The sequence below is a fragment of the Trachypithecus francoisi genome, unplaced genomic scaffold (assembly GCF_009764315.1).
Source record: "Trachypithecus francoisi isolate TF-2019V2 unplaced genomic scaffold, Tfra_2.0 Lachesis_group8, whole genome shotgun sequence".
Lineage (NCBI taxonomy): Eukaryota > Metazoa > Chordata > Mammalia > Primates > Cercopithecidae > Trachypithecus > Trachypithecus francoisi.
This window is the reverse complement of record NW_022681473.1, coordinates 19,690,202-19,702,826: the sequence shown is the minus strand read 5'-3', so window position 1 is coordinate 19,702,826 and position 12,625 is coordinate 19,690,202. Positions and strand designations below refer to the sequence as shown.

At 50.8% G+C, this 12,625-nt stretch overlaps 1 protein-coding gene across 4 annotated transcripts in view; it reads left to right on the top strand.

Moving 5' to 3' along the window:
• Positions 1 to 9,914, top strand: part of PRDM11 (PR/SET domain 11) — an 88,656-nt gene extending 78,742 nt beyond the window's left edge. For all 4 annotated transcript variants that reach the window (XM_033204584.1, XM_033204585.1, XM_033204586.1 and 1 more), the window contains one exon: positions 812 to 9,914. In XM_033204584.1, coding sequence (XP_033060475.1) covers positions 812 to 2,976 — 2,165 coding nt within the window. In that variant the 3' untranslated portion in view covers positions 2,977 to 9,914. The remainder of the gene's footprint in view (positions 1 to 811) is intronic.
• Positions 9,915 to 12,625: the final 2,711 nt, after the last annotated feature.

Below are 12,625 nucleotides of genomic sequence, written 5' to 3'. Positions count from 1 at the left end.
TCTCTCTCCCCAGTCCCAAGCAGGGTGTCCCACTGGAGAGATCTCATGGCTTCCCTAACTTAGTCCAGGAACACAACCTTGTTATTCTCTTCCTGAATTTCTGTCCTGCCACACATGTTCCCCAGCCTGGAGTTCTAGAAGGATGGAGAGTGAGTGGATCCAGGCCATTCGCCTGCATGGCTTTTCCCTATTCTGTTGGCTACCTGGATCTCTAGAGTTGGTTGACAACTATGGAGGTTTTCCAGTTCATATCTGCAGCTGAGGGAGACTGTTTACATAGCACTTACTCTTTTAACCACATCCCTTAGCTCAGAATGATGTGTTTCTTGTATTTAAAGCATGCATCTGAACTAAACTGCATTTTGATCCTGAAATCACTTGGGGCCATATCCAAGCTACTTTTGTTCACATTAATGAAGGGCAAATGAATCCCAAGTTCTTGTATAACTTTGGAATGTGTGATGTGCTTTTCCTCCTCCATCAGATCTACTCTCCTAGCTTGTACTGTCCAGTTGATAGGGGGCATTTAAATCCCTCAAACACCCACACATGGAGGGCGAGGGCAGGCAGCCTGGAGCCTGGTGGGTGTGACAGAAGGCAACCGTGGACAATCCACAGAGAGTAAAAGTCACATGGGCTAGCAGGAGTGCTCATAAACTAAATCTGGGCTGGGATTCAATCTGTCATAGGCTTCCACGGACTTCTGTTTCCCACGGTGTGGCACCTACCTTCCAGGAATGTTTCCTGTGGATTTTGGAAAAGCCTGTTTTTTCCACTGGGTATCAACGTTTCTTTCCCATTTGTTTTTCAGCCTCAGAGAGCATGGTCTCCGGCCCTGCCATCATGGAGGACGATGACCAGGAAGTCGATTCAGCAGATGAATCTGTCTCCAACGATATGATGACTGCGACGGATGAGCCCTCCAAGATGTCATCGGCCACCGGGCGCCGAATCCGGCGCTTTAAGCAGGAATGGCTGAAGAAGTTCTGGTTCCTGCGGTACTCCCCGACCCTCAATGAGATGTGGTGCCATGTCTGCCGCCAGTACACTGTGCAGTCCTCACGCACCTCAGCCTTCATCATCGGCTCCAAACAGTTTAAGATTCACACCATCAAACTGCACAGCCAGAGCAACCTGCACAAGAAGTGCCTGCAGCTGTACAAGCTCCGCATGCACCCGGAGAAGACAGAGGAGATGTGTCGCAACATGACCCTGCTCTTCAACACCGCCTACCACCTGGCCCTGGAGGGCAGGCCCTACCTGGACTTCCGGCCCCTGGCAGAGCTGCTGAGGAAGTGTGAGCTCAAGGTGGTGGACCAGTACATGAACGAGGGAGACTGCCAGATCCTCATCCATCACATCGCCCGGGCCCTGCGGGAAGACCTGGTGGAGCGCATCCGCCAGTCACCTTGCCTCAGCATCATCCTGGATGGGCAGAGTGATGATCTGCTGGCTGACACAGTGGCTGTCTATGTTCAGTACACCAGCAGCGACGGGCCCCCGGCCACAGAGTTCCTGTCCCTGCAGGAGCTGGGGTTCTCAAGCACAGAAAGCTATCTCCAGGCGCTTGACCGGGCCTTCTCGGCCTTGGGCATCCGGTTGCAGGATGAAAAGCCAACAGTTGGCTTGGGTGTAGATGGAGCCAACATCACAGCCAGCCTCCGTGCCAGCATGTTCATGACCATCCGCAAGACGCTGCCCTGGCTGCTGTGCCTGCCCTTCATGGTTCACCGGCCCCACCTGGAGATCCTGGATGCCATCAGTGGGAAGGAGCTCCCGTGCCTGGAGGAGCTGGAGAACAACCTGAAGCAGCTGCTGAGCTTCTACCGCTACTCGCCACGCCTCATGTGCGAGCTGCGGTCCACGGCGGCCACCCTCTGTGAGGAGACGGAGTTCCTGGGGGATATCCGCGCAGTGCGCTGGATCATCGGTGAGCAGAACGTTCTCAACGCCCTCATCAAGGACTACCTGGAGGTGGTGGCCCATCTCAAGGAGGTCAGCAGCCAGACCCAGCGGGCGGATGCCTCAGCCATCGCACTGGCCCTGCTGCAGTTCCTCATGGACTACCAGTCCATCAAGCTCATCTACTTCCTGCTGGACGTGATCGCTGTGCTCTCGCGCCTGGCCTACATCTTCCAGGGCGAGTACCTGCTGGTGTCCCAGGTGGATGACAAGATCGAGGAGGCCATCCAGGAGATCAGCCGGCTGGCTGACTCCCCTGGAGAGTACCTGCAGGAGTTCGAGGAGAACTTCCGAGAGAGCTTCAATGGGATCGCCATGAAGAATCTCAGGGTGGCTGAAGCCAAGTTCCAGTCCATCAGGGAGAAGATCTGCCAGAAGACCCAGGTCATCCTGGCTCAGAGGTTTGACTCCCGCAGCCGGATCTTTGTGAAGGCCTGCCAGGTGTTCGACCTGGCTGCCTGGCCCAGGAGCAGTGAGGAGCTGATGAGCTTTGGCAAGGAGGATATGGTGCAAATATTTGATCACCTGGAGGCCATCCCGACCTTTTCCCGGGATGTCTGTAGGGAAGGGCTGGACCCCCGGGGTAGTCTGTTGATGGAGTGGCGAGAACTCAAGGCAGATTACTACACCAAAAATGGCTTCAAAGACCTGATCAGCCACATTTGCAAGTACAAACAGAGGTTTCCACTCTTGAACAAGATCATCCAGGTTCTTAAAGTCCTCCCCACTTCCACCGCTTGCTGCGAGAAAGGCCGCAATGCCCTCCAGCGAGTTCGCAAAAACCACCGCTCCCGCCTGACCCTGGAGCAGCTTAGCGACCTGTTGACAATCGCTGTAAACGGACCGCCAATCGCCAACTTTGATGCCAAGCGAGCCCTGGACAGCTGGTTTGAGGAGAAGTCTGGGAATAGTTATGCGCTGTCCGCAGAAGTCCTCAGTAGGATGTCTGCGCTGGAGCAGAAGCCAGCGCTACAGACCGTGGACCACGGGACGGAGTTTTACCCCGACATTTAGGAAGCTGGCACTGCAGAGTTCACTAAGCTGTTGAATATTTTTTTAATCTATACTCATAAGCTTTGATATATTATATAAATATATATTATATTATATTATATAAATATATATATATATAAACTCACACTGAAAATTTTTAAAAACCAAGGTGACGCGTCCACCAGAAGCCACTGGGAGCTTTCAGAAAGGAAAAATGTTGGAAACTGACTCTTGTCTACAAAATTTGGCAGCTGCAACATACATGGCAACTCATTTTCACTCACAGAAGCACGTGCTGGGGCCTCCTGTGTTCCCACCTTACTGTTCACCAACAGCATAAGCTAAAATGACAGGTCTCTGTCATCACCTTTAGGTAGCTCATTTTGTTTATGTTTTCATTTGTGGGTGGCGGGGCTCTGGGTTTGGGTTTATGTTCTTGCCTTTTCCTTTTTCATTTGGTTTTATGATGGGAGGGAGCTCCTCGGCCTCCTCATTGACATTCTGGTCCGCTGAATCAGATCTCTGACTTAAGCCAGGGTGGGTTGTCTGTCTGGACTGGGGGGATTGACCTTTCTCCCTCTACACCCGACTTCAGCTTGAGATCTTTTTTTGTTCATTTCCTGATGAGGGTTCCTTCGCTGTCCTACAAACAAAAGTGTCGGTCAAACTGTGACACTGCCACACCTCACCTCTGTTGCCTCGTCCATCCCCGGGTTGTGGATCCCTTCCTTCCAGCCCGCCTAGAAATTCACGGTATTACCCATTATACTGAAGGCAACATTGCCTCATCGCCGAGCTTGAAATCCTGGGGAAGGGAGAAGGGGTGAACTTTTAGCATTCCTGTTTTTACGAGGTGGAGGATAAAACAATACAATTCCATTCCGATCCAGGGCTTTTGGGGAGATAAAGAGCCAAGAAGTCCAGACCCCAATAGGGGAGTGATTTTTGGCTAAAAAATAAGTAAAATGAAAAGTACTTATTCGAGTTACATGGATTATTTATACTCTTTCTTTATAATCATATCATGTGTTGAGGGTTTTTTTTTTTCCTTTAATAATCAAGAAATGCCTGCTATAGTTCAGTGGCAGGAGGTGTCAATGCAAATTGTGCCCTGAGTTATACATAACTCAGATGAGAGTCTTTAGAGATGTGGTCCTTCTTTTGCAACAAGGCTGATAACATGCTCCATGGTCATAGGAAACTGGGGAATGTGTCTCTGCCTGTAAACTCTTCCTTTTTTGAACAGGATAGAGATGTCCTAAAGAAATGGAGAAAAGAAGAGAGGACTCTCAAGGCATCAGCCTACACACACACCACACACACACACACACACACACACACACAATCACAATATACAATATAAGCTTTAGAAATAGCCACTTGCCTACTCCCTGGGGCAAGTAGTGTTTTAAACTAGAGGAGTCTGATCAATGCTCTTTCATTCATTTAACTACCGGTATACCTCGCAAGGGAGTTTTAAAAAATGTGCGTGAGCTGTTAAAAACTTCTGTTCATGTTTCTACATCTGATTTATGCATATTTTATATGCAGAGATCCTATCACGTGGATGCAGGTCATTTTGGGGTGGGGGAGGAAGATCTGAATTACATACACGTGGTCAGTTCTGCTGAGATCTTCATCTCTTGGTTGGCAGAGGGTGGTGTGATCTGGCCACAGGCAAGGCCCCAATGTCTTCAACCTGCTTGGTTCAGACATTATAAAACTGTGGTGGCTTCCTTCCTTCTTGGTTTATGTTGTCTCTGAGGCCTCATGCCACCGTTGAGAACCATAGTGGAAATGTCATCAACACTGAACATGTTATAGCCCTTTCTTGGTCCCACCAGTCCCTTCATCCCCCACCAATCCCTTCCCCTTCACCCCCATGGTCTTGGTGCTAAGATAACTTTAGAATCATTGCTGCTAGTCAATAGCTTTTCATTATATAAATATATTATATATATTATATATTATTTTTGAAACATTTTTGTTTGTTTTCAACAGTGATGTAGCATGTTAGAAAAACAAAACAAAAACAAAACAAAAAAAAAACACCTGGGCTCCTCCAACTGTCCCACTGCCAGGCCTCATATGCTGCCTTCTTCAACAAATCAATGCACCCCTGCCTGGTGACATCCACCCCACCCTCCACCCCAGTTGCACACATGCTTCCCCACCCTCCTCTGAGCAAGAAGACAGTTAGCAGGAATGAGCAAGGAAAGGCTGAAAGCCCCCTTCTGAGGCTCTGAGGTTCTAAGCCCCATTCCACTTCCCCACTTTAAACTGATGTCTCCCTCCATCTGCTCCTCCCATCAGGGTCAAAACCTAACTGTGGTCAAGTGGGATGCTGTTACAAAGCACCAGGTCCCACCTGGCCCAGCCCCAGCCTCGGGACTTCCTGTCCCCTCACACACGCAAACTGCTGTGTCTGGGGAGTTTCACTGAGCATTGCAGAGACTAAGAAGGGTTGAGGGCAGAGATGGCTGGCAAGACAGGGCTTGGTGAGGGCAGAAACAGTAGGTTGGGATCCTTTCTTCTAGCCAACAGTTGCCTTACACCTTACATTGGGTAATGGGTAGGGAGGAGCAGGCCAAGGCTCCCACTCATTTGAAAACCAGGAAGAGAGAACCAGTGTCTTCTTGAGCACCTGATCAGTTGGGGCTACACTTTTTCCTCTCAAGAGATCATGGCCAAAATGAGCTAAAATCTTCAGCTAGAAGGGGTAAAGCTTATGAGCCAGTGCCAGTGCCTACCCTGTAGCCCCTGATAAAGCTGAGAACAGGTGACCCGCTTCTGGCCTAACAGAATGAGCTGCTAGGCACAGCATGCGGCTGCAGGGGTCACCTCCTCAGTTGGCCACCAGACCTTGCAAAAGCTAACCTCTCAGGTGGTCCTGAAGTTAGGTTAGGGCATCCCTAAAACTCTGGGTGCTTGTGGCTTCTGCTAAATTTAGCCATGCCAGGGCTGTGGCAAACACTCTGTAGGCCACATTGCCTTGGGACAGGGAATAATTTGGGTGATACACCACTGCAATTTACACGGGGTCTCTTCTCAGCTTGGATGTTCCCTGGGAGGCCCAGTGCTTCTGTCCTGTGAATTCTGCGTGTGATTACCCATGATTTCTGTCATAGGAATTTCCCACTCTTCTGCTTGCTTGAGAAGGACTTGGACTGATAGGACATTCAGAGTCTAGCCCAGGGAGCCATATGCTTGGCTAACCTAATCTCCCCTTGATGTGTATACAGAACTGTGGAAAAGCAGTTGGTGCATCCCAAACGTGGTTACTTCAGACAAGACAGAGCCCTTTAACTCAGTCTCTGGCTTAGGAGTGATGACTACAGGCTTAGAATGAAACGTGTCTTGGGCTGAGACTTGAAATAACTGGGCTGGCTGATTAGTGACTTTCTTTGGCTCATGGGGATGGTGGGAAGTGAGATCAACCTTGAGGCCCAGGTTTGTGGCCAATTGTGCCAAGAAGATACCTGGCAGAGCCTGGGAGCCAGGGCCCTTATGATTAACATGATCTGTTTTTCCTTCATGGAGGACAAAATAAAAGATCCACTGCCATCTAATATCTGTGAAACATGAGGACAGCCCAGCCATGTCTGTAACTCTTGCCATGTCAGAATCCCCAAGTTTTGCCTGCCTGGTTGAATATGAGAGTCCAGGCATCAAAAACAGCAGTCTTATTTAATTTAATTTTTTAAATGACTGGCCTATGACACCTTGTGATGCTGGGCACATCCTCATTTCCCCATTCTCACTTGGGACTGAGAGCAGGCTCCAGCTCTGGGGTCCCTGGATGGCAAGGTTCAGTGCTGGGCCCGGGAATCTATGGCACTTGGAGGTCTCTGACCTCAGCCTCTGCCACATGTTTTCAAGTTGAGTTCTTCTGCTGAACCCCCTTCCCTTGAGTTGCCTATGCCAACCCTTTAATTTGGGAAAAGGACCTTGTAATTACTTAAGGGAATGTTTAAATGTTTTCCATTCATTTGGAGGTGGTGCCAAAAGTGTGGAAAGCACGCAGAAGGCTGGAAATGATAACTGACAGCCTGCCGTGGGCCCACAGCCCTGGCCCAGCCTGCACTGAGGGGCTTGTGCCATGTTACTTGATCACCTGGAGCCTGATGGGACCCAGGAGGTGGCCTGAGGGGTTGAAGTATAACTTCCCTCTTCTGGATGCCCCCTTTCACTTTTCCTTCTCCCCCCTCTGGGAATGGGAGTTCTAAACCTAGGTCTGCTTTTGGCTTTCAGTCTGGGTTGATTTCCAAGTAGAATTCATGCTTTTTCTTGGCCCATGGTCCAATTTTTGGCAGAAGGCATTGGACTTGTGCCCCTTCCCTGCTTCAAGAGGCAGATCTAGCCAGGCCAGGCTGGAACAGCTGAAACAGACAGGCCTGGCCTCCTCAGACAAGAAAGAGGTTTTCACAGGGCAGTGGTGCACCCATTCCAGACACCAGTCTTCTGGGGAGGTGGTGCTGTGTCATGAGTTCTAGTCTGGCCTCTTCCTCGGTCCTCAGGAGGACTCAAGAGACTGGCACAGCCCTTCTGCTTAGAGGGAAACCCATGTCCCACTTACTTGGTGGGGGCCCTTCTCTTGCTGTCTGTTGGTTAGGGTGCTTGAGCTGAGTGGATGGTGCTGTGATATTTTTAAGGAGCCTTTGAGGCAATCTTTGCATGTTAGCCAGAGGGAGAAAAAGTGCCCTTTTGGGAGGAAAATGGTACACCCCTCCGCTTCCATCTGGCACTCCCTTCCCCCCACCCCCGCAAGTGGTATCGCCCTGGAAATACCTATGCAATCCAGTCTCCCTAGGAGAGAGTGCATGGAAGCAGGGGTATGTGCAGTGTAGAATACAGATGCTACAGCATATATGTTGTATATATGGACATATACAGTATGTATACACACAGAGTAAGAGAGTAAATCACGTCTATATATCTATAAATAATATCCTATATATTTATACATTTCTATGTTTTAAATAGATATAAAAATAGAGTCTATAGAGCTGGGAGAGCAGTGGAAAGCCTGGCGCTGTGTTGTGCAAAGGGGGAGGGAGCACGGCCTTCGGAGAGGGAGCCGGGGAAGGCCAGCAGGCAGGGTTGGCTGGCAAGGGGGCCTCCTACCCGGAGTGTTGGAGAGGAGAGTGGCTGGGTCCCGGCTCGCTCCATGCACTTTCTCTCCTTTTCCACAGGCTTGGTCTGAGGTTGGAAGGAGATACCCCCTGAGCTCCAGCTGAGGTGCCCCCTACCTCTCCCCACCCCCACAGCCTACGCTTAGGCGGGCACTGCTGCTTGGCAGTAGGACGTGGTCTCTGACTCCTGGTGGAGGGACCACTGCACAAACTCCTTCAAAACCCTCTCCCACCAGGACTGAGCAGCGTCGGTGGCAATAGGAAAGGTGCAAACTGGATCAAGAGCTGGTCCAGGAAAGATACCGCCCCTGCCCTCTTAGATGCTTCTGCTGCCCCTAGAGGCCGAACCCCTGAAGTGCAGCCATCCTGGCCTCCCTCACCTGCTCAGCCACTTTCGGGGAGAGGACGCGGGCAGCGTGAGCATCGCCAGGCAGCGCTGCCCACCATCCACAGGCTTTCTGGCCAGGGCAGGTGCCATCAGCTAGCAGGAGACGGTGGGAGAGACATATCTGCACACTCATAAATTCAATGGCCACTCCAGTCCAGACGCAGGGCTTGGGCCCAGCTCGCTCCGCGCAACAGCTGCTGCTGGCTGTACTCAGGACAACGCTGTTTCCCCTCCCTCACAGAGGCCCGGTGGCCCCTACCCCACTCCCGCCGTAACAGGCAGGTAACAGGCAGGTTTAGTTCACGTACACTGTTCGCATTCTGTAACTTGAGGCAGAGGCTGAGCCGGGATGCCCCAAGCTCATCCACTTTCGTTGGGGAGGGCACCTCCCTGGGTTTATCACCAGTTCCCAGCCCGGGCCAGGCAGGGATGTCTGGGGGCCACGCGGGGGCACCGGTGCAAGCTGGCAACATGACGGAGGGCTTGTGCAGCCCTGACGGGACCCAGAAGCCCATTTGCTCCCAATTTCCTCTCTCTTTTTCCTCCTGGAGGTAGGAGAGAGGGCCTGACCAGGCACCTGATGATGGAGCAAAGGCAGCTGCATGCTCCCTCTCTCCAGACCAGCCTTCCGCCTTTGGGGTCCGAAGGGGCATTTGCTCCCATCCTGAACCTCCTCTGCCCCTGTCTTGCTCTTCCCCACCATCCTACAAGTACCTCAGTCTCCAGCAGGCCCACCCCTCCACCTGCAGCCCAGGGCGGGTCTGTTCTGCCAATGCCCACCTCCTTGAGCCACAGCTAGCTGCCAACTGGGTCTTGGGACACCCTCCAGTACCTGGTTCAAGAGAGACCAGGCCTGGCCGAGCCTTCTTCCCACTGCAGTGGACCAGACCCACGGCCAGGGGATGGGCATCCCCAGGTAGCAATCCCACAATGCACTGTACCTCAGAGAGAGAGCACGCCAGGGGCACCAAGGGACCGAGCCCTCCGTCCAGAGGGGGACGGCGGTCACAATACTGCTCACCAAAAGACAAAGGCCAGGCTGCCCTCGGGCACCCCTCAGTCTTCACTTTTGTCTCTCCGAAAGAACCAGCAGTCTGATTCCGTCTATTTCAGCCCCCGTCTCTCTCCTCTCCACCCCCACGCTGCTGAACCGTTTTCATGTCAATCACAAAGGAAAAATAAGTGGGGGTGGGGGGAAATACCTAGGAGTCTATTATCACATATTAATATGTTAATACTTTCTTTCTTTAAAAAACAAACCTCTTGATGTTATTATTTTGCAGACTACGCTTTATAGTACCTGTGTGACGGGACCTAGAACACTGGATACAAATAGAGCTATGTTGGTTTATCATAATATGTACGCAGAAACTTTCTTTTTGTCATATTATCCTTGTAATGTAAGAAGATTGTTAATAAAAGCATTTAAATTTACTCACCACGGTCGAATTGCTGCCTCCTTGCCTCTATCCCCGGCCTGTGCTCTGGTTGACTCAGAACGGGCCCCACCACAAGGGCTCAGGTGTCAGGGTAGGAGCCTGCCTGCTGCCAGGTTGGAAGGAGAGGCCACTAGCCCCTTCTTGCTGCTCTCATTGTTCCCCCATTAGAGTCTCCTTCCAGCAAGTAACCTACGTGCCTCGCCCACCAGGCAGGCCAAAAGAGGTGTGACCGAAACTGTTTAAAATAAATCTCTCTGCCCCCATATGCATTCATCCCACAAGAATCTCCTGGAGGCAGCACACAGGGCTGTTGCAGATAAACTGTTGTTCTCATTCTCCCTCAAACTGCCTGGCATGGTTCTCTACTTGCAGACCTGGTCCCTGGAGAAGGGTCTTTCCTCAATGGTTTGTCACTGGCACTGGTATAGGGGTGATGAGTGATGCTTTCCCCACATCGTTTTACAAAGATGAGCATAAATCCAGTGAAGACGCATACTATATTTTAATTTTTTCCTCCTGAGCTGCTTGGTCCTCCTACTCCTGTTTCCCTGCCCTGCCCATTTGTCTTCCTTCCAGGAGCCTGCCTTGTTCCTTTTTCTTAACCTCTGTCTTCCGCCATTTTCCTCCCAGCCCTTGAACGCTTCCTTCCCGTGGTTGATCACTCAGAGGCCTCCTGTTGTGAAAGCCACTCTATAGACCCCATGGAATGGTCTAGTTTTCTTCTTCCCAAAGGAGGTGTAGGGAAAGAAGGAGCAAAGAGACATAGCTGTCCACGTCCAATCAGCCCAAGTGAACCAGGTTCAGCCCCACCCCCTTCCTGGGCTACATAGATTTGACCCACCCTTTGCAGCAGTATCTGGAACATGTTAATGATTTCATCACCAGGAAGCAAGGGAAGGAAAGACTCCCCATTTGCACTTCACCATGAAGTTGGTCTCCCCAAACTGGGGCTTGTAGGAAGTGATAAGGGGCTGAAGTCTATTCTATTCCCTTCCTCCCTCTTCTCCCCAGCTTCTCCTGTCCCTCCTTCCCCAAGATTCAAGGGCAAGTTGAATTCAACCCAGAGAGGACTCAGGAGAATGACCAGCTGCCTGAAGACCTGAAAGGCTACCATGCAACAATTTCTAGAATGGTCTTTTAAAACATAGATTCAGTCATGGCATCTTCTCTGTCTAACACCCTCCACTGGTTTCCCGGTGCCCTTAGAATTCAATCCAAACTCCTAATTATGACCCATCTGCCCTGCACAGTGCAGCCCTGCCTACCTCCCAGCCTCATCTTGTCCTCCCCTGCATTGGGCTCCAGCCACACTGCCTTCAACTCACTAAGCTCTTTTCTACCTCGAGATCCTCTGATGCCATGGGCCCTCTGCCTGAGATAGCTTTCCCCAGATGGTTGCATGACTGAACTCTTCTCTTTTAGGTCTCATCTAAAATGCAGCCTCATCTAAAATCCAGCCTCTCTAAACTGTATAATTACTGTGTGTGTGTGTGTGTGTGAAAGAGAGAGAGAGAGAGAAACAGAGATTGTTTTATGTCTGTCTTCCCCTTCCATATTGTAATGCCCACAAGGGAAAAGCTACATAGTGGGCACTTAATCAGTGGGTATTGAAGGAATGAATGAACTTAAGCCACTCCTGATAGACGTGCAACCCCTGCAATGCTGTATTGGTCACAGCTGAGATCCTAGGTTCTTCCACGTTGCCTGTCTCTCTATCTTGGTTTCCTTCCTTGATCAGAAAGACCCTGCACCTGACCTCTGCTTATATCTAACCTTGACCCGGCCCCTACTCCACAAAGCTGGAGGTTGTTCCCATGGTACTCACTTGAGTTCCCCTCCATTCCAGCTTGCTCTTGCCCCTTGGACAATGCTCCGCCCAATCCTCCAGTCAGGTGTCTCCTAGTTCCTGTATGAAAGAGAACTTTTCCAGCTCCTTCCAGCTTGATGATTCTCAGAGTTCATGGTTCCAGGTAGCATTTTTAAGCTACTGCCTATGCATGTAAGTGATCTTCCAATAAAGACCCTGGGCTGCTGCTGTACCCCGGAATCTGGACCTTTTAGGGTTAGACAGCCCCAGATTCAAACCCTGCTGTGCTTCTTTCAACCTATGGGACCTTGGACGAGTCACTTATCCTATTCTATCTCTTCGGCGCTTAGCCCAGAGCCATGGTTTACTAGGTGCTGATTATCATTATCCTCATTGTGACCTCTAAGATCAGGGTGAGTGAGGTGCTAGGAAGCATCAAGGATTCCTGCTGCCATTCTCTTTCACCCTGAATCCCTGGGGCTGCAGGGTGACTTTTAATAGAGTCATTTACACCTTCAACTAGCATGGATGCCTCTACCTAAATGGGAATCACCATTCCCTTCTCAGAGAGATCCTCAGGGCACCTTGTTCTGCTTCCTGCAGCTCATCTCACCTGGCCCTCAAGGAGAAAGGAACTGCGGAGAGGTTCTGTTTGTTCTGGCTAGAAAAGCAGGTTCCTCCTTGCTTGTCCCTGGTTGGAACCCCTGGGTTTCTGAAACAGGATTTCTGTCATCACTCGTCAACAGGCTGTCCTGAAATACCAGGAAAGGGCGCTGGGAAACTGAACTGGGGAACTATATGCCCTAGCATGGATAGGCTGCATTGACAGGAGACCAAACCTGGCCGAGGATGAGCAAGCACAGGGGCCAAATCACACAGTGGCCACCAGTAGCTCAGTTTCCAT